General features: G+C 35.2%; 1 protein-coding gene across 1 annotated transcript; it reads right to left on the minus strand.

Moving 5' to 3' along the window:
* Positions 1–11,052: 11,052 nt before the first annotated feature.
* LOC132635816 (F-box/LRR-repeat protein 4-like) lies at positions 11,053–15,678 on the minus strand. Its single transcript, XM_060352357.1, has 2 exons — positions 14,450–15,678; positions 11,053–11,571 (listed from the first exon to the last, which is right to left on the minus strand). Exon 1 carries the CDS (start codon positions 15,572–15,574, stop codon positions 14,483–14,485), a length of 1,092 nt encoding a protein of 363 aa, XP_060208340.1. The 5' UTR covers positions 15,575–15,678; the 3' UTR covers positions 11,053–11,571; positions 14,450–14,482.
* Positions 15,679–22,807: the final 7,129 nt, after the last annotated feature.

Consider the following 22,807-nt stretch of genomic DNA (forward strand, 5'->3'; position numbering starts at 1 on the left):
TAGTCTGGATCTTGCGCCACTCAATCCACAAAAATGCGGGATATAACATTAACTTCTGCAACTGATCTTGAATCTTTGACATTTGATCTTTCGTTTCCTCCGATGATTTGTCTTGATTCTTGCTTCTAGTTATAATTTCATTACTTTGAGTCGTAATTCACGACCGAGAATCGATAGCTCTGATACCAAGTGATGTACACAGTGTAATCAAAGTGAAGAACAGATCTAGAAGTTAGAAACTTGAAGAATTGTAGTCTGATGTCAGGTTTTCAACTGAGAGAGTTAGCTACAGAAAGAAATATTGAGAAAGAGAGAAAATAGATTGTATGTTCATGTATGAATAGCTTGTACAGATTACAATGTATATGTGGATTGAATTTACTCATTCATTCAATCAATAACTGCTTCCTACTAGTTGTATCTAACTTCCGGAACTTAACTAACATTTGAAATGTAACTAACTTCTGAAACTAACCTTCTAACTAACTGAAATGCCAACTTAGCTAATCTACATCTAATATTGAGTTAATATTGAACCAATAACCATCTAATATTGCATTAATAAACGTTAGCAATGGGTCACCACTTCTCATCCTCAGAATAAAGATTCTGATAGAAGAGTAGAATTTCTTCTTTTATCTCTGCTTTGTCCTCTATGTAGTCACCATCCACTCCAAGCTAGTCAATGTTGCTGAATCTTATATGAGAATTGGCTATTGAATGGAAGTATTTTGTGTTCCTATCCCCATCTTTTAACCATTTGCATCTAGATTTTTGTTTACGAGAGATCTCTTCAGCTTTAAGAAGTGCCTCCAGTTCAGCTTTTAAGTTCAACAATCTCTACTGCTCTGCTAGAGTAAGTATTTTCCCTTCAGTTGAATGATCTAGAGCTTCCAATTGGTCTAGTGATTTGGTTTTTCTTGTATCCAGCATACCATAAACTTCCTTATTCCACTTGGCTATATGTCTCTTTAAGTTCCTCAACTTCTGAGTAAAGATGAAGTCTGAGAAACCCCAAATTGTGTAACCCAGCCACCATTCTTTCACCATCTCCATGAACCCTTTTTGTAATAGCCACATATTTTCGAACTTAAAATAGGAATGGGTTGGGTGTAATTCCCCACATTCCAATAATATTGACTTGTGATCAGAGATAGGACTGGAAGAGCTATTTGCTTAATTGCTCTGAAAAAATTCATCCCATTCTGTAGAGATCAAGAACCTATCAATCCCTGAGGCCTGCAATGCTTCCCCCCCCCCCCCCCCCCCCCACCCGCCGGTCCATGTGTATTGTGCACCATGTAATGGTAGATCAATCAGGTATACGTCAGTTATAGTGTTAGAGAAGTTCCTCATAGCAATGGCTCAATCTCTCATTGATTGACCTACAAACATTAAAATTACACCCAATCACCCATTGTTCACTCCATATCCCCTCTATTGCTCCTAGTTCATGCCACATATCATCCCTCTCTGGGTTGGTATGGGGACCATAGACTTCTGTGAGAGCCCACCAAAGTCCTCGTGCAAGCTCTCAAGAAAGCAAGTAATTGAGTATACGCCTTGATTATATCCATTACATCTCCATGCTCTCTTGTCCCATATGATGATGATGCCACCTCTAGTGCCAGATACCTTTAATTCTGCCTAGTCAGCCCATCTTATAAAGACATAAAGCTTTTAACTTCATATAGTAATAGTATTGCTAGTATTTTTATTACTAAAGATTAAATCCAGTTAATAAGATGTTAGCCATGTATTAGCAATATAATCCATTGGATGTTATTTTATAAAATTGTAATTACTAATTTGTAAGATGTGAGTAGTTTAATTCTAAATTCTAAAATGCTTTACTATAAAAAGTAGATAGTTTTTCTTTGTTTGTTTTTTATAAACATTTTTTACTTTTACTTTTGCTACAAACTTCAATATTGTCTTAGCAAAAATAAAATCATAAAATTTAAAAATTTAAAAATTGAGGCCTCTAATGTTTGGGGGTCTAAAACAAAGTTTTTACTACCCTCCTCCTTGAGCCACTTGAAAAGAAAAAGAAGTTACATATAATCTGTAGTAATATTCTAAATGGTATGGGGCCTTTTAGGGAATATTATTTGAGCTTGGCCCAAAGCATACAGCATCGCATTGTACTAAGAGTATCTTTGAATTGTTATAGGCCATTGTAAGCCTGTCAACCGGTTGGACCTAGCCGAAACCGAAAACCAATTAGAAAACCAGTCGGTTTATGGTCAAAAGCGCAGAACCGGCCACTGGTCACCAGTTAACTGGGTGGAAATGTGGAAACCAGACCTGGCCGGTTAAAACGTAATTTATTTATTTATTGTTTTTTCTTAAGTATATGTATATTATAGTAGTTCTTAGTATATTGTAGCTATATTTATATAAGTTTATAACTAAAGTTTATATGTTTACTAACTAACAACATATATATATATATATATATATATATATATATATATATATATATATATATATATATATATATATATATATATGCTTAAGTTATATGTATCATAAATTAAGTTTATATATTTACTAACTAAAAAGTTATGAATATTATAAATTCTAGATTGGTTTTTTTTCTAAGGTTATAACTTTCTATTTTATAACTCAAGGTCAATTATATGTATATTATATAAATATACTTATATATATTGTTACACCCCGGAAAATTTTCGTTCGCGCACAGTGGATCGACTGGCGAAGGACAATTTCGAGTATCGAACTAGTGATGTCTTAATGATATTTAGGAGAAGAATTATAATTTCCCTTATGTTGGTAATGAAGTGCCAAGTAAGTTTCAAGAAGGACCCATAAGCCAAATATGGGCATAAGCCATCCAAAAAGGGCGAGTTAAGGAAACACTTTCGGAGGATCTGGTTTGTAGGGGTCAAAACTCCATTTTTAAGTCGGAATTTGGGAAAACCACCACAGTATGAAAGTTGTAGATAATTGACAGATCTTTCCAACCATAGGTCGTGAGCCCTCACATCATATCGGGATCAAACGTTATGGCTATTTTACGACAGACAGTTCATCACGTTCTGGCATGACATGCGACTCGCACTTGGTGTCGCATGTTCGACATGCGACTCGCACTTGGTGTCGCATGTTGTGCCAGTGAGAACCGATCGACTGGCAAGACCTGCGACACAACATGCGACTCGCATGTTCGACATGCGACTCGCACATGGTGTCGCATGTTGTGCCAGTCCAGAATCTTCTGGACAATTATATATAGACCCAATTTCGTTTCTAACTCATTTTTTTCCACCATTTTAGTCCTAAAACCTCTGGAACCCTCTCCAAACTTTCATCCACAAGAAAAATCAAGGGAAACCAAGATTAACAACATCAAATCCATGAATCAAAGTGTATGAAACCCAAGTAAGGTTCATCTTCCTCAAGGAAATCCAAAGAGGGAAAGTAGGGTTTTGGTGCTAGAAGGGAAAACTCCACTCAAGGCTTGTCCAACCATCATCCAAGGTAAGTTTCATGACTATTACATGTTGTTTAAGATATTGGAAGGTTAAGGTACTCGACTTGTAGAGAAGCATAACAAATGGGTCATTCAAGAGTGAATAATGTCATGTTTGGTTAGTAGTGGAATTGAATCATGGATTATAGGGTGTTGTGAGTATGAATAGGTTATAAATGACTTGTAAACCCTGAGATAAATGTGATACGTGGGAAAATACGATATCGAACCTATGACCATAAATGTGATGAAATTGGAGAGAAATGGTGGATTTTGCTAAATGCACATAGATGATGATTGTTGATTGTGATGTTGTGAGTAGCATTGGGAATGTTGGGAGTTGATATAGAACATGGGAAAAGTAGTATAAACAAAGGAAGTGCTGCCCAATTTTTCCTAGAAATAACGACGCGTTCTCATAGTTATTTAGCTAATGTACCTCGCATTCTTTAATGAAGGTGACGACGTAACATCGGAGGTGAACGAGAGACCGATAGCTTAGCTAAACGACAAAGGTATGTGAGGCTAGTCCTTCCTTCTAATGGCATGAATCTCTTAGCTTGAATTCCTATTCCTTTCATGAGCTCTCACCTTCTAAGAAGTTAGAGGCTTATGCCTATGAATGTCTATGTGGGTTAAGCTATTCGATGTGAGGATGTTATTCCTTGCGTACACTCACCTTATGTACTAGTCCTTTCAAGGTGAGGCAGAATGTCCATAATGGCTCCATAACGTAACCGGGGGATTACGACCTTACGTCACCCCGATATGGTAAAGTTTATCATGAGTCTTATATACGCATTAGGATAAGATAAGTAATTTATGATGAGCATATTATTATGAGTATTTTGCATTGAGCATGTCATGAGCATTTTACACCGTGTCTAGTTGGCCGGGCAGTCACCGCCAAGGCGGGCAGCTATACGGAGACACCATGACCTTCGGGCATGGGCAGACACCACTAGTGGGCGGCATGAGATGGTACCCCGGACGCGGGAGGCCTGGACGCGAGCTAATGTTGTTGATTATCACACCGTTCCGATATGGACGGGCAGCTTGCATATTATGCATATATGAGATTATGATGAGTATAAGTAAGACAACACGCAATACTTCTTTTATGATTGCCATTCAGATTCAGATGTTTCATATTGATGTTCACATTATATTATCACTGTCTTTCTTCATTGTTTATGCCTCTCATACTCAGTACAATGTTCGTACTGACGTCATTTTTCTTTGGACGCTTTGTTCATGCCCACAGGTAGGCAGGGAGGAGACGTTGCTCCAGATTCCTTGAGTTGCCAGCCGATTAAAAGCCCTCCATTGCTCCGGAGGTGCCTATGACAATCTTTTGTGTACAGTTGTATATGTGTCAGTTCATAGAGGCTCGTAGATACTCGATGTGGGTTGTATGGTCTCAGGGAATGGTCATTTTGCATGCATGTACACATATGTATTATTTTGCTAGCCTATAGGGCTCAAGTATATACAGTACTTTTGTTTCCAAATGAAAATGTTTTTCTTATAAATTAACTATGAAGTGGATAATCGATTGACAAAGAGGCTAAGGAGTAGTAACACGAGTGGTGCTCGGTGGTTAGCACGGGTACCCGTCGTGGCCCTTAGCCGGGTCGTGACATATATATACACTATGTTTAAGTTATTTCTAAGTTTATAAGTTAAGTTACTATATAACTTAAGTTTTTTTTTCTAAGTTTATAAATTTCTATTTTATAACTCAAGTATGTGTATATTATAAGTAGCTAAGCATATAAGTTAAGTTTTTTCTAAGTTTATAACTTTCTATTTATAACTTAAGTATATTTATACTAGATATACCTAAAATATACTAAGAATATACTTATAATATAAATATACTTAAGTTATAAAATAGAAATTTATAAACTTAGAAAAAACTTAACTTATATGCTTAGCTACTTATAATTATGTGTTATGACTTAAGTTATTTTTTCAAGTATATAACTTTCTATTTTTTAATTTAAGTAGATGTATATTATAAGTATATTCTTAGTATATTTTAGGTATATTCCTAACTTAATATAAGTAAGAAATGAACACAAGTGAATAGAAGAAAGCTTAATGAGCCATATATTTTATTCATTAATGGATAACATTTATTTGTAAGTTGTAATTTTTTTTAACATGCAAATAATACATGAGTTGCAAAAACGTAGTACAAGAATAAAATAAAAAAGTTTGAATCATTTCGCTAATCTCCGCAATATTAAATTCGGTCATTGAGATATCTTCAAAGTCTTCCATTTGGTCTACTCGACTTGCTATCAAATCTTCAATCTCTTCCTCTTCGCCTTTCACCGCTCCTAAGTTTTGGTTGCGTCACTCTGATTTAATCCAATCGCGAATGCAAACTAGTACTTGCAAGCTAAATGTCACGACCCAGCTAGGGGCCGCGACGGGTACCCGTGCTAACCACCGAGCACCACTCGTTTTACTACTCCTTAGCCTCTTTATCAATCGATTATCCACTTCATAGTTAATTTATAAGAAAACCATTTTCATTTGGGAACAAAAGCATTGTATATACTTGAGCCCTATAGGCTAGCAAAATAATACATATACGTTCATACATACAAAATGACCCTTCCATGAGACACTACAACCCACATCGAGTATCTACGAGCCTCTATGAACTGACACATATACAACTGTACACAAAAGATTGTCATAGGCACCTCCGGAGCAATGGAGGGCTTTTAATCGGCTGGCAACTCTAGGAATCTGGAGCAACGTCTCCTCCCTGCCTACCTGTGGGCATGAACACAGCGTCCAAAGAAAAAGGACATCAGTACGAACATTGTACTGAGTATGAGAGGCATAAACAATGAAGAAAGACAGTGATAATATAATGTGAACGTCAATATGAAACATCTAAATCTGAATGGCAGTCATAAAAGAAGTATTGCATGTTGTCTTACTCATACTCATCATAGACATTCATAGGCATAAGCCTCTAACTTCTTAGGAGGTGAGAGCTCATGAAAGGAATAGGAATTCAAGCTAAGAGATTCATGCCATTAGAAGGAAGGACTAGCCTCACATACCTTTGTCGTTTAGCTAAGCTATCGGTCTCTCGTTCACCTCCGATGTTACGTCGTCACCTTCATTAAAGAATGCGAGGTACATTAGCTAAATAGCTATGAGAACGCGTCGTTATTTCTAGGAAAAATTGGGCAGCACTTCCTTTGTTTATACTACTTTTCCCATGTTCTATATCAACTCCCAACATTCCCAATGCTACTCACAATATCACAATCAACAATCATCATCTATGTGCATTTAGCAAAATCCACCATTTCTCTCCAATTTCATCACATTTATGGCTATAGGTTCGATATCGTATTTTCCCACGTATCACATTTATCTCAGGGTTTACAAGTCATTTATAACCTATTCATACTCACAACACCCTATAATCCATGATTCAATTCCACTACTAACCAAACATGACACTATTCACTCTTGAATGACCCATTTGTTATGCTTCTCTACATTTCAAGCATCTAAGCTTTCTAGGACCTTAAACAACATGGGATGATCATAAAACTCACCTTGGATGATGGTTGAACAAGACTTGAAAGAGAATAACCCTTTAGCACCAAAACCCTACTTCACTCTTTCTTGAATTTCCTTGAAGAAGACAAGTTTTGCTTGAATCTACACACTTGATTTCATGTAATTGATGTTGTTGATCTTGGTTTTCCTTTGATATCTCTTATAGATGGATGTTGGAGAGAGTTCTAGAGAGTTCCTTGGTCAACAATATGGAAAAAAATGATTTTTGGACGAGTTGGGTACATTTAAAAAGGTCCAGAATTTTCTGGACTGGCACGACATGCGACACACTTCGCGAGTCGCGGAAATGCTCCGCGAGTCGCAGGTTGTGTCGCAGATCATGCCAGACGATCGCCCCTCACTGGCACAATCCGCGATGAAGTCGGGTCGCATCCGCGAGTCGCAGGTCATCCGCGAGTCGCGGATGGTGCCAGAAGGTGATACTTTTGCCCGTAACAGTCTGTCGTAGAACGGCCATAACTTTTGATCCCGATATGATGTGAGGGCTCACGACCTATGGTTGGGAAGATCTTTCAATTATCTACAACTTTCATAATGTGGTGGTTTTCCCAAATTCCGACGTAAAAATGGAGTTTTGGCCCCTACAAACCAGATCCTCCGAAAGTGTTTCCTTAACTCGCCCTTTTTGGATGGCTTATGCCCATATTTGGCTTATGGGTCCTTCTTGAAACTTACTTGGCACTTCATTACCAACATAAGGGGAATTATAATTCTTCTCCTAAATATCATTAAGACATCACTAGTTCGATACTCGAAATTGTCCTTCGCCAGTCGATCCACTGTGCGCGAACGAAAATTTCCCGGGGTGTAACACTAAATCCGGATAATGAGTGTCTATGGTCTCCAATTTGTTGTCTTCCTTGGATAAATGCACTTTCTGAAGCCACGGTTGATATTTGAACCATAAGAATATTTCAAGTCATTCTTGAAAGTATCAGATGACTCGCCTTGTATTTCTTCCACCATGCTAAGATATCCAAATCATCTAGTCAGTTGATATCCACATTTGGCTGCATCAAATAAAGGTAATATTCATCAAAGTTTGCATTATGAGAAGGAGTTGGATGTGAATGTAAAACTTTTAGCATCGACAAACCCGACAAGCCCTTTTTGCTACTTTGAGAAGTAGTAGGACGTGGAGCAACGGGTGTAGTACTTTCTTCCAAAGTAGAATAATGAGTAAAAAAAATTCTAAATTCGGCATCAACTGCGAGCTCGACGTCAATTAAAGATGGTTTAAGTCCCTCGGACATTTCTAAATATTTATAAATTTGACCAACCAATTCTCTAGTATAAGACATTTTAAAACAAGGATTTAAAAGAGAACCCAATATAAATAAAGTTGGGATGGTAAAAAAAAATACTTCTTAAATTTTATTGTCATAGAAAAAGTAGCCGCTTGATAACCGGATTTATCTTCATACTCATATAAAACTCTAGCTATTTCCGTTAAGTAGGCTAAAATTCCGGTTACCTTGGGATAGAATTGTCTAGAAAATGCAAGAGTTGCGTTATAAATTTTTTGTAAAAGTTTAATACATTCCTTAGCATCTTCCCAATCGTTATTATTTATCCACTCATCACTTTCTGTATTGTGATGGTTGTGAACTTGTTGTATGGGAATCGTATAATCATATGTTTGTTATAACATAATGTAAGTGTAGTTCCACCTAGTGTCAACTTCTACTTGATTTTTGCCTAGTTCTAAGGTTATTTTGCAAACAAGAATTCTTAAAATCTCTCATTTTTTGCTTATTAGCATTACAAAAAAGAAAAGTAACCGCATTTCTAACCCCCTGAATAGAATCTTCAAAATAGTCAAGACCATCTCTAACAATCAAGTTTAAAATGTGACAACTACATCTCACATGAAAAATATTTTCTAGCGGAGGGTTTAATTTCCTTTTTAAAAGACCAACTGCCTTTGCATTATTAGAAGCATTATCTAAAGCAATACAAAGTGTTTTTCTATAAATGTTAAAAAAAAATCATAATAGTGACATTGAATCCACTAAAAAAATTCCGTCATGACGATCTTTCCCTTTATCATATAAAAAAACTATAATTCTTTTTTGCATCACTCAATTATCATCAACCCAATGAGATGTAATAGCAAAAAAATCTAACTTGTTAAGACTAAGACCAATATCGGCGGTAAGAGAAACACTACAATTTAAAGAATTAAATACATGGCGCAAATAAAATCTATATTTTTTTTTATATAAATCAATAATATTCGATCTACAAGTACTTCTAGGAATACCCTCAAATAACGGATTATAACAACATTGAATATAAGTAACAAAACCCAAACCCGAAGGAAAGAAAAATGGTAGAGCATCAAAAGCAACCATTTGAGCTATTTCTATACTACCTTTTTTCTTGTCATAGCTAAAAAATTTACCGGTTCGTGGGTCTATTGTTTGTTGAATATCCCCCATATTTGAACCCATTTGCTCTTCCCAAACATCCTTATGTCTAGTTCTCATATGACCCGTTAGTGAACCCGTTCCACCATCCTTACTAGTTTGTTGCTTGAAAGAAAATTCTTTTCCACATATATTACATATAGTTAATTGTCTTTCCTTATCTTTAGTCATAAATTTTCAAATTCTAGCAGTTGGCTTACGAGCTTTTGGCGGTTTGTCTTGTGTATGTAATTGTGCAAGATGTGTATTGCCTATGGGATTTTTCGAGGCTTGTGTTTCATCATCATCATCAATTTCATTAAAAGTGCTGGTATGATGTTCCATTACCTCATGATCTAAAAGTGAATTATTTCCACCAATATTAATAACTAAATTAGGTGTTTCGTTCACAAATGTTTCCTCCGTAAACCCATCCCTACCACTACCACTACTACCGCCACAACGTCTCACTCTCTTCAACATTATTAAATAGCAATAATTTAAACCACACACAAATAAATCACAAAAAATAAATTACAACAAATTAAATTGTTAGAATTAAATTGCGTAAATTAAATAGCGTAAAATAAAGATAGAGTTGGAACGAAGGTACCAAATTGCCGGACTAATTTCCACCAAAGTGAAGGCTGCTAGAATTGCAAATCCACCAAAGCTTTGGAGCTACTTCGGATTATTGCAAAATCACCAATTCCACCAACAACTTTTTTTTATAATTGCAAAACATAAAATTGAAACTAGAATAAAACTTTATAGTATTTAATTGAGAGAAATTTAAAGTGGCTAATTGTTCCAAAGTAGCTATAATTGAGAGAAATTAAGAGAAAGAGAAGAGTGAATTGGTGTGGATGAAAATAAAATGGAGAAGGGTTTATATAGGGGTGGAGGATGGGTTAAAGTGTATTAAAAAAAAGTTTGGGTGGGTTGGGGAATAAAGGGAGGCCAAAATGGCCGTTGCCAACGGTCCAGTGGGTGCAACAATATTAAAAAAAAAAAAAAAAAAAAATTACCAGTCAATCGGTCACAATTTTTGAAAACCGGCCCAATATAGAACTCCGGTAGACCGGCGACCGGGAAACCGGTCCACCGGGTCAGGTTATGGGTCCGGTTAAACAGGGTCCCGTTACCGGTTTTGACCCGTTACCGGTTTTGACCCGTTCAACCGGACCGGTTGACAGGTTTAGGCCATTGTACAACTGATATTAGAGTGAATAGGCCAGCGAGACAAGTATGGAGGTGGCAAAGTGATGCCATGTGGCCAGACTGAGAGTTTATGTCTGTCTACAAGGCTATTTACTACCTTTACACTGAGCTTTTATGCACAAAAGAACTGAAAAAATGTATATAAGTGAAATAGCTATTGTTATTGTCTTAAAGAACTGATAACACAGAGACCTTAACGCCTTAGTGCAAGAACTGAAGGGAGTCTTTCACAACACAGGGTCAACAATAAAATTCAAAACGTAGAGGGAGCCTTATGTTGGCTCGGCAAATCAACTGGGAAATGAATGATAGCTGGAAAAAAATATAAATATAAATAAAACTGAGACCAATGTAACATAGAGCAGAAAATGTTTCGGAGAAATCAACTGAAGGTCCTAGTATCGTTAACTTGACAACCAGAAAGATCATAAGTTTACAATAGTACATTCAAGCCATCGACTGAATTTTCCGGAAAATTTCACTGGCCACTGAGTCATAATTGTTCTAAGCTCCTTGACAAGCAATAAGGACAGATATCTGTCTTGAAGGCATCAGTATTTGTTGCAATCACTGTAGAGATGCCCCTTTGTTTTCTCGCATGGCGTGAAAATGCCTTTTTTGTTCATACATCATGTTTATGGAAACCATCCCTACACACTTGACATGGCAATAGTTTTCCAACCTGAGTATTTTGCAGTGCCCAATATTTCCACTTTCTAGCGCACAGAAAATGTATTTGCTCCCAGCAGGAACAAGCAATAAATAGCGAAAGCCAGATGTTGCAAATACTGCTACACCGTCCATCATTCATTATTCAACAGTTCAAACCTGTCAAAGTTGAGCCAACGTCAGTTTTGCGTTTGCAACAAAAGGTCTTTCGAAATGTTTGACTGCATATTTCTGGAACAGAAAAATGATGACATAAGAGCAAAATAAGAGAGTTGGAAGCAACAGCCAGTAGGATATGTTTATAATTTACCAGCCCCCTCCTCCACCAGGGCCACCACCACTTAACTTAGATAAAAGATAGACGGAAAAAAAGACTGTCTGCTTTGATTTATTAAAAGCCCTTTTTTTGGTAAGTTATTAAAAGCCCTTTTAATATACAGTAAAGAGGAAATCGAGATATTTTTCTACGGAAAAGGAAATAGAACTAAGAGACTTTGAAACATAATAGTCTGTAAAGCTTGGAAAAAGATACAAAAATACTAATGGTATGCCTTACTCAAATCAGCAGGTAACGAATATACAACGACTACATTTCAGTCCCAAACAAGTTGGGTTCGGCTCCATGAATCCTCATTCTTCATTTAAGCTCATATCATATCATCATAATAATAAATAAAATAAAAGTGAAAAGTACGAAAAAACATTATTATTATTATTATTATTATTATTATTATAATAAAGTTCTTATGAGTCTAAAACCTATCCCCAACCAGTAGTTATCACCTATATGGATCTTTTTCTTCCATTGTGTCCTATCTTTAGCTAAGTCTGTATTGATACCAAGCAACTGGTCACGAATATCAACAACAACAACAACAACAACATACCAAGTGTAATCCCACTAGTGGGATTTGGGGAGGGTAGAGTGTACGCAGACCTTACCCCTACCATAGGTAGAGAAGCTGTTTTCAATAGACCCTCGGCTCAGAGAAAAGCAAATCAAAGCAGACCGGAAAAGGAAATAGCAAAAGTAAAGAAGCAATGACAAATACTAACTGAAGCATGACAAAGTAGTCCGGAAAGAAGCAACGATGATGTAACTACCACAAAATCATACGACAGGTGAAGTACAAGACATACCAGATAACAACAAAAGTCAAAGGACAAGAAACTACAAGAAAGATACGAAGCGTGACAATGCTCAACTACCTACTACCCTGCTACTCTGATCTGTGTCCTCCACAACCTCCTATCTACAGTCATGTCCTCGGTGAGCTGAAACTGCGTCATGTCCTGTCTAATCACTGCTCCTCAATACTTCTTCCGCCTACCTCTACCTCTCCTGAAACTATCCATAGCCAACCTCTCACACCTATGCACAGGGGCATCCGTACATCTCCTCTTCACATGTCCAAACCGCCTTAGCCTCGCTTCCCGCATCTGGTCCTGCACTGAGGCCCACCCCACCTTGTCCCGGATATCTTCATTTCTAATTCTACCTCTCCTCGTATGTCCACACATCCACCGCAACATCCTCATTTCCGCCGCCTTCATCTTCTGAACGTGAGAGTTCTTGATTGGCCAACACTCTTCCCCATACAACATAGTCGGTCTAACCACCACTCTATAGAACTTACCTTTTAAGTTTTGGTGGCAACTTCTTATCACACAAGACATGAGCAATCCCATTTTGGAAAAGTTACACATAACATAAAAATATTTCATGCTTTTAGATGCATCAGTTTGTTATATCATTTTGACAGACCCTATTATTTCATACATTGATACATTACATTCAACGTAAGCCGTTTTAAATGTGTTGCTGTCATTTTATATCAGAGACGGGACTAAGAAGTTTATGATCAGGTTTGAGCACATGAAGAAAAGAAAGTTTTTTCTCACTGTGATTCAATATGATCTTCCTCTCTTGGACCCTATGTCTCGGTATAACCATATCACAGAAGGTAGTTTGTTTGTGTTATAATTCCGGTGCATATATATTAGTCATAATTCTTTGATCTGTCCAACAAGAGGTACGCAATTATTTTGAACCTGAAGGGTTGAGGGAAACCAAACTGCTTTTCCTTTCAGACTGGAGCAACTTTGGGCTCATTTTGGATCAAACTTCTCAACATATCAACTAGTTTCTACTTAGTTATCCAGGCCAATATCCTGCAAGGTGGTGGAGACTATATGCAGTAACTGGAAATAGCTTGTGGCAATTGGTTTAATAAACTCCTTAGTTAAAAGATTGGCACTCAACCAAACCTCTTTGGAGTTCTTCTCCCGAAATATGCGAGGGACAGTTACGTCTAAAATCTAACAAAGAAAAAAAACCACTTGTGAACAGGTAACAGACCACAAAGAAGCTTATGAGAAAAAATAGCTCAGAAGTGCATCAATGCAAGCTCAATTTTCTAAGGAACGAGGTTTCAAGATATGCTTCTATTGTGCTGTACTGCTGTTTGGAAAATGGAAAGTAAGATGATTTGCAGCCCGAAATATTCTAGTAAAGTGGGACAGTCTACAGAGGTGTCATGATGGCATTCTTCCTAGATGTCACACAAGTGAAGTTTGAAATTAGCTGAGTTTCACCAGCTTTTCAAGAATTACACAATACGGAGGATGGAAATGTGCATTCTGTCATCGTCATGCATTACAAGAAACCTATACCAGAGCATACTTCATGATACTCCAGCAATGGTATATTTATTTCCTTTTTCTATATAAGAATTACATTCTTTTTGTTTACAACAGGTTATCTTACTGAAATTAAAGCAGGCCACAAAGATTGGAAGTGGTCTTACTTTCAACAAAGCAACTTACATTCCGTTTTTGCTTAGTTCCTCTAAAGAAAGAAATACTTAGATTACCCTATCTCAAAATCCTGCTATATTCAGTCTCCAAATTGTAACGTCTATGCACAAGGTTAAGCATGACATGACAATTACTAGTAGCCAACCTCATTAAAAATTACTCTATACAGTTGTTTCACTAATATGACTATTTCAGCAATAAAAAAGGGCAGAAAATGCACCTGAAACGAGACTTTCAACTCGCCTATCATCTATTATTTCCAATCTATCCAACAGTATTGTCTCATGATATTATCCTGCACTTCCATAGGGAACCAAAACCTTAATCGTCTGTCAACCACAATGTGCTCTAATGTTTGGCATCCTAGTACCAACTCTTCCAAATCATATCCACTAAGCTTTTCGCAACTAGTCAAAACGAGCTCTTTCAATGACCTATGCTTTGTCAAAGTACAGACACCTTCACCAGTGACAAATTCACAGCCAGTTAAATTAAGAGCATTCAGATTCTTGCAACCTTCAGCAAGAGCAACAACAGTAGCATCAGATACATTAACAAGCCACGACAAGTTCAATCTCTTAACAGTCTCACTTGAAGCAATAGCCTCACCAGCAACATCAGTCACATTCGGCCCACATTCTCCCAAATCCAATTCCTCCAAACAACATAATTTCATCAAACTCAACACTGCACAATCTGTAATCCTATCACATTCAGCAAGAATTAGTTTCTTCAAAGTCATCCTAACAGGTCCTTCTGCTAATGATTTCAAGCCGGTATCGGATACCAACCAACAACCCTGTAAATTCAAGTTCTTCAAAGAGCTACTAACACTTCCAATAACTCTAAGTGCTTCATCACTAACCTTATCACAAAAACTCAAGTCTAAAGTTAACAACTTTGGCAAAAACTTAACAAGAAAAGCAACCCCATCATCCCCAACTCCACTTCTCTTTCTCAAACAAACTGTATTAAGACAAGAACAACCCTTTGCAATAAAAGACAACCCCTTTTCATCAAAATCATCATCCAAGACTAGATTTTCATCATAAAATCTGTTCTTTTTCTTGAAGTTAAGGTTAAGAACTTGGATTCTTGGGCATTTTTCAGCCAAGATTTGAAGATGGGTATTGGTGATTTCTTCAGATGATTCAAATTTTAGCAAATTTGGGAATCTTGAAAGGAAATTAATGAGAAGATTGGGTTCAAAAACACGTAGAGATGATCGAGTTAAACCTTCAACTCTGAACCATTGCTTAGAAACTTGGGAAATGGATTTTCTATAGGCAGAGTCATCAATCCTACTCATAATCAAAGCTAACAGATCATCTCCCAATTTTTCCATTCTCAATTGCCACACACTACTGACCGGATTTGTTTGTATCTTAATTGTTTAGTTTGGCAAGAAAATGTCTCTCAAATATTGCCCTCAAACAGTTTTGGTCCTTTAAATTTGTGTCACTTTAATCTTCCTTAAATATTTAATAATTTATGTTCAATAAATTCAACAGAAACAGTGAAAAAGGAAATTTAATAATAAACACCAATATAATTTCATCAAATTTTAAAATATGCAACACAAAAATTACACTAGATACTAAGAAAATATATATATAAAAAAAATAGTGAAAATTACACCTCAAAAAACTACATCACATTATAGAAATAAATAAGAAATAATAAAAACTAAAAATAATATCTATAAATGTGAGTTCACGGTCCACTGATTTCTTTTTTTATAGTTTCTATCAAATAGAGTTTGATAAATATTTCATAAAGACTAAAAATGTTACTAACTTTTTAACAAACTTACAACTGTTTAGAAGAGACTATTTTAAAATCTTTCCTCAAATATAAGGGACAATTTTATCATTTTCTATTCGTTTGGCTCCTTTCCGTAATTTGCAGTACCTTTCTTTTCGGATAAATATTATCTACCCCTTTAATTAGATAATATTACGCTTTGCTCCCTCAAAACTTGTAAATTGCTTTTACCTCCCCTATCAACTTTTTGTGGCATTACTGTCTCCTTTCCATATTTGGGAGAATACATAAATCCTACACCTTTCAACATGTTTTTTTTTTTTTAGATTTTTACGCTTTATATCATTTGGCCCAAGGTTAAAATCAAAATGAGCCTAAATTTGCATATTTTACTTTATCTGGCTCATTTTGTATATAATTTGAAATATTTAGGAAAAAAGAGCAACTTGATTTGTGATTATGATTCTTATTTTTTATGCTTAAAAACTTATTGAGAGCGATATTCATGTTTATCATCATAAATTTAAATACTGTTGGGTGAATTAAAGTGACATATTAAAAACTCAAATGTTGGGGAGTTTAAAAGCCTGAAAATTATAAAAATAAAAAAATAAAAAGAGTGTTTTGATTGTTTGAAATTTTTAACAAATTGATGATTAGGTTCATTGGACGTGTCATTTTGAAGTTGGGGCTAAAATTTGAAGCAATTCAATGAAGATTTAATTCATTTCGAATAGAGTTCCGTAATTGAAGTTGGTATGAGGAGACAAAACTCATTTTTATATAAATTTATACAATAGGCTGTAATTTGCACAATATAATAAAAGTGTGTATAAGCCTCTAATATATTATTATACAAGGTTATTACTCTATCTACGGTAAGTGTACTTTGTATGCAAGGTAAGTATCAAAGTAAATACTTTGTACGCAAGGTAAGTATCAAAATAAATTGTGAGAACTCTTCTCTTGTTGTAAATTTTAGTAGTGGATATCCATTTAATATACTTGAAACCCATGAATACTTAGTCACCAAGGGAACTTGGCAACCAATAATACATGGCCTCCAAGCTATTATCATGTGCTTGGCCGCCATTTACCTCATATAAATAGGAGGTCCATTTATAGAATTGGAAGAGCAATAAAAATCTCTCTCTCTCTCTCTCTCTCTCCCAACTTCTTTGGTTATATCTCTTGTGTCGTGTACTTTTAATATTATTTCATAACACGTTATCAGCACGGAGCTCTAACCAATTGAGTATTTACTTTGGAAAGTTGCAAATACTTATGGTTGGGAGAAGATTTGGACTCGAATTCGTTGTTTATTTGCTCGCCCGGCAAGGCTTGTTGGCAACTACTATATGTAATTATGTATCCTTGTCAACTATGGAGATTGTACCACTAGTTATCACGGTAGGTAACCCAATTTAAATATGATCATTGAACACTTCAATCTCATGTCCATGGTACCAAAGTTGCCAAAAGCTTTTATACTAATATTCTGCAACACTAAGGTTAGCTTGCAAATGAATATTAACTTATGCTTTCACACAATAAGCATAGCCTCACAGGGAGTGTATATGGCTATCACGAGTTTGCTACTAATAGTACAACTCGTTGGGTTCATTTGATCCATGGCAACTTAATTGGTTCTGGATCATTTATGCCTCAAATTTGTCCCTGAAGAACAATATTGTTAAGAAGGATTATGATGTTAATTCCATATCTCTTAATGGCTAAACGAAAGTTTGCAAGAAATATATGGTCACCAGAAGTGAAATATTTCCTATGTATTGTTGTGGCTACAATTGAAGATGTGTTGGAGAAAAATTCCCTACATCATATGTATGCCTCGATTTGCTCCTGAAATAACAATATCTTAAAAGAAATTCTAAGCTATCACAATTTGATATGCTTAAGGCCTGCACGTTCAGATGATTGTGTTCCATTTTTGAAGAATGAGAACTTTTGATATAAGCTGTAAATATAGATCGATTCCCTGAAGTGAATGTGATAATATGTAGTAAAGCCAATAAATATAAACGTGCATTTGATTGTAAAAATATCATGATTCATCTCCAGAAGAGGTAGAATAATTGAGAACAAATATTCTGAATATTATATGCTTTACTCCTGAAGTACTACACTCGTAAATTTGCTCCTCGAGTAGCAAACTTTGAACTCTACTCCCGAAGTAATAGAACTTTGAGCTCTACTCACAAAATAGTAAGACTCTGAATTCTACTCCAGAAGTAGTAGGACTATAAATTTTACTCCTGAAGCAGTAAGGCTTTGAATTCTACTCCCGAAGTAGTACAACTCTGAAATCTACTCCCGAAGTAGTAGAATTCTAAAATTTACTCCAGAATTAGTAAACCTTTAAACTTTACTCCCGAAGTGGTAAAACTTGAAACTTTACTCCCGAAGCAGTAAAACTCTGAAACTGTACTCCTGAAGCAGAAAAAATTAGCAAAATATCTGAGAAATACTCTGAAGCAATGTCTTCTTGTGTTTGAGCAAAATAACGAGCTATTGATGAGCATCGTATTTCAAACACATTTGAATAATCAGGTTTCGTCCCCCAAAGTGAATGAACAAATACCACAACTTATCTCCTGGAGAGATAAAATACAAGGAATATACATGTTATTTTTGTGGTATGAAATTAAGACATAGCAACACGTACCTGTCGTACGCAGAAACATCTTTAATAATTTTATCAAAGTATCTTTTTAAGAAAAAAGAAAGCAAAATAGAATGTTTCTACTATGACCACATTGATACATTATGGTTAGTTGTTATTGATTTCCTTGAAGGAAACAACAATTAATGTATCTCTTTATGAAGGATGTGATTATTATGTGCTTGACGCTTAGATACAAAATATTCAGTTAATGATGAATCTCCCTAAAGAAGATGTTTGAAATATTGAAGTTTAGAATTCAATGTTTATTTCGTGACACCAGTAGTGTCGAAATTTGCTTTCATGGTACCAGAAGTATTTAAGAAATATTAGTAATAGAAATTAATGATCAAGGGCTCTAGAAGTGCTAATTATTTATTTACAAGTATCATGACACTAGCAGTGTCCAAATAATATCTGATTATGATAAATAAATTGAAGTCTCTTGAAGATGTTATATATGATAATATCATTCATCGTGGATCGTAATTGGTATGATCGGAACACTATAGTAGACTTGAAGTTTACTAACAATAAAAATGGTTATCATATTGAGACTACAAATGATCGGAATATTAAATATCTTCAAGTTACTACGGGTAAGAAATACACATGTGAAATGTTACCCGAGCATGATGAGATCACATACCACGATAAACCAGAAGTTTATTAATATACAATTTCATGCAATAGTAAACCGGAAGTTTATTAAAATAAATAACACTTGTCATGGTAAACTTGAAGTTTATGGGTACAAATAATTTTATCAGTTGACAAGACCATTATAATCGTCCTGATTTAAATATGATGTGCTAATTGAGTATTAAAAACATATTGAAGAACTTGAAGATTCTTCAAGAACTTGTTTGTGTTGCTTGTTTTCATGATAAGTTGATTACACCAGCTAATGTTGGAACTAAATCCCTGAAATTCTGGAAAATATAAAAGGTGAATGTGGGCCCCTTCACCTGCAATGTGATGTCTTAAATAGATGCATCTATGAGATGGTCACATGTATGTTTATTGTCAACTGGCAGTTTGACATTTATGAAGTTGCTTGCTCAAAATAATTGAGTTGGAAGCACAATTTTCAGAATATGTAATCAAGACAATCATCTTGATAATGTTGGTTTATATCTAAGCTGGTTTGACATTAGATGCCTCCATAATATAGCCAAACCATTGCTTATGAGAACAGAGCTTCAGATGTTGGTCTGAGATATGATATATTGCATACAACAGCACTTGTATGCTTCAGATCAAATAATTTTGATAAATTCTCCCCTCATATTTGGTTTAGGGTCAGGAACTAGATATTTCCATCTTATAGCGTTTGATGTGCGATATATGATTAATGGATATACCATGCCGCGCACAGATGGATTTTTCCAAATAAAATGGGGACATATGTCACTAAAATAAGGGGGAGAGAATAATCAACTAAGAAATATGTTGTGAATTATCATCATTATGATCCTTAGATAATTCAAGTTAAATACTGGAAGCATTTGCTGACCCAACTATTTCATATTTCATCTGCAAAATGCTCTTAATGTCCCTGAAAAACAGAGTCTACAGCATGCATGGAGCATGGTAGACCAATCGGTTCCAAATATGAATAATCCTTGAAAAAGGGAGGAGCAAATGATCATAATAAGGAGGTAATGTTCTCTTGAAGAGCTACAAACCTTATGAGAGGTTCAGGTACCTGAAAATAATGAAGTGATTAGATCTCAGTAAGTCATGTCGAATTGCGAATTGATACGAGATGATATCTCATCGACGATATCTTTGATACGATATGACGCGCAATATTGTATAAGATTTTGAGGATATGAGTTCTACGTCTCTTCAAGCATGCTGACGTAGAAATAATTATCAAGTGATATGATGCATCTAGGTAAGCGATTGGACCTGTAGTCCAGACATTAGAAGATGTCACAATTTATACTGATGGAAGTTGTCACAGCCTATATGGCTTACTTGAGAAAATTTATACGAAAAATTTCTGAAGGATCCAAATGCTTGAAGCATATACAAATTCTTGGGAAACTGGTTTATAATCCTTAAATGGATTAAATGAGTCAAGGTTAATGTACTGAAATCGCCTTAATGTATATTCATTGACGAATGGTACAAATGTACTATGTTTATCCCTGTCTCTTTATGATAGTTAGAATCTTTCATATGAATATTATTGGAGCTCTTGAAGAGTTTACAAAAGCAGTACATTATCTGCTGAAAGAAGTTGAAATAAGAAAATTGAATTGGTCATGAAGTACCATATCTTTATGTAATTGATGCACTTATATATCTTGCTATAACTACGAGCATGATATAATCCTATATGGAGATATTGAAATAAGATCAATTGCATATTGCAAATGAAAGCCCTGATATGAATATGTTTATCCTAGCAAATATTGTCAAATGTTTTGGATATACATGGCATTCGTCTGATCGATATAAGAGTTCGATCCAGATATGTTATCTATTTCCATGAAGGATTACTGTCATACCATGTTGTTTTACATGATAGCCAAATTATAAAAAGACAACAACGATTTATGAAACAAGTCAAGAATGTACTTGGCAATGATGCAACTCTATATAAGGAATGAAGATGCAGATGATCGACTAGTTCGTCAAATGATCATTTGACAGATTTGATCACAAAGGCTCTACCAACCTCAACATATGATAAGTTGGTATACAAGATCGGAGTACACCATCTTCAAGAATTATGTGATGTTTTAATCAGGGGAGCAAATACGCGCTGTACTCTTTTTTTCTTGACTAAGGTTTTGTCCCATTTGGGTTTTCCTGTCAAGGTTTTTAGTGAGGCAGCTCTCAAAGCGTATTACTAGATATGTGTATTCTTTTTCCATCATTAGGAAATTTTCCCACAAGGTTTTTCCTAATAAGATTTTAACGAGGCACATCATCTATTAATGGACATCCAAGGGGGAGTGTTATAAATATTAGTAATGGATATCTGAAAACTTGGTCACCAAGGAAACTTGGCAACCAAGAATACATGGCCTCCAAGCTATTATCATGTGCTTGACCACCATTTTTCTCCTATAAATAGGAGGTCCATTTGTAGAATTGAAAGAGCAATAAACATCTCTCTCTCCCAACTTCTTTAGCTATATTTCTTGTGTCGTGTACTTTTAATATTATTTCATAACATCTCTTCTATTTTTTTCCTCTCTCTTATATAAGAAGCATCAGTTGAGGTGCTTGACCTATGTGTTTCATGGTAATGCTTCCTTAGCTTCTACTTAAGGGTGTTACACGTGGAAGAACACAATCTACTACTGTTAGTAATAGTTGGAAAAAGTGGTTGTTAGTGAAATAAGGCTGACCATTGTTGACTTGTAGAAACTTTGGGGCCCACTACACCAATTCGTTTCCAGGCTTTATTTCTTTAATTTTGTGATATTTAGTGTCATTTTTTCAACCTTGGGTGATTTATCCATAATTCCAAAATAATGACATATGATATTTTAATTAGTTTTTTTGTAACTTAAGTATTTGATCTCTAATTCAATGCGTTTATTACTCCAAATTATGATTTTACATTTATTCGAAGGATCATTTATAAAAATCTTTACAAATTTTTTATAATTCTTTTTACTATTTTAAAAAGTGATTTTAATTTTCTCTTTGTTGCTCCTCCTATTTTTTTTTTTTTTTTTTGAAGGTGGATAGGTGGTTCTTGAGCTTTTAAGTCATCAATGAACATATATGTATTAAGGTACTGTATGACCCTTCCATATTTCTAAAGATTTCATGTCGTTCTATACAGAGCTGGATCCAAAATTTAAATTATATGGATTTTAAGATTTTTAGTATTGAACTCATTATTTTTTAAAAGTTAAGGGTCCATATCTACTATATATTTCAATTCTAATAATTTTAACACATAAATTTGTGCTCCGCATAAAAAATTAGGGATTTAATTGAACCCCCACTTATAAGACTACGTACGCCACTGGTTTTGTATTGAAGTTTGAAGGTAATACAAGGAGATAATTTTCGTTTTTAAAGTATATGCGCTTAAAGAATTGCGAAAAAGCGAAATCATAAAAGAAGAATCACAAAAGATACAAAAAAAAAAAAAAAAAAAAA

The sequence above is a fragment of the Lycium barbarum genome, chromosome 4 (genome assembly GCF_019175385.1).
Source record: "Lycium barbarum isolate Lr01 chromosome 4, ASM1917538v2, whole genome shotgun sequence".
Taxonomy (NCBI): Eukaryota; Viridiplantae; Streptophyta; class Magnoliopsida; order Solanales; family Solanaceae; genus Lycium; species Lycium barbarum.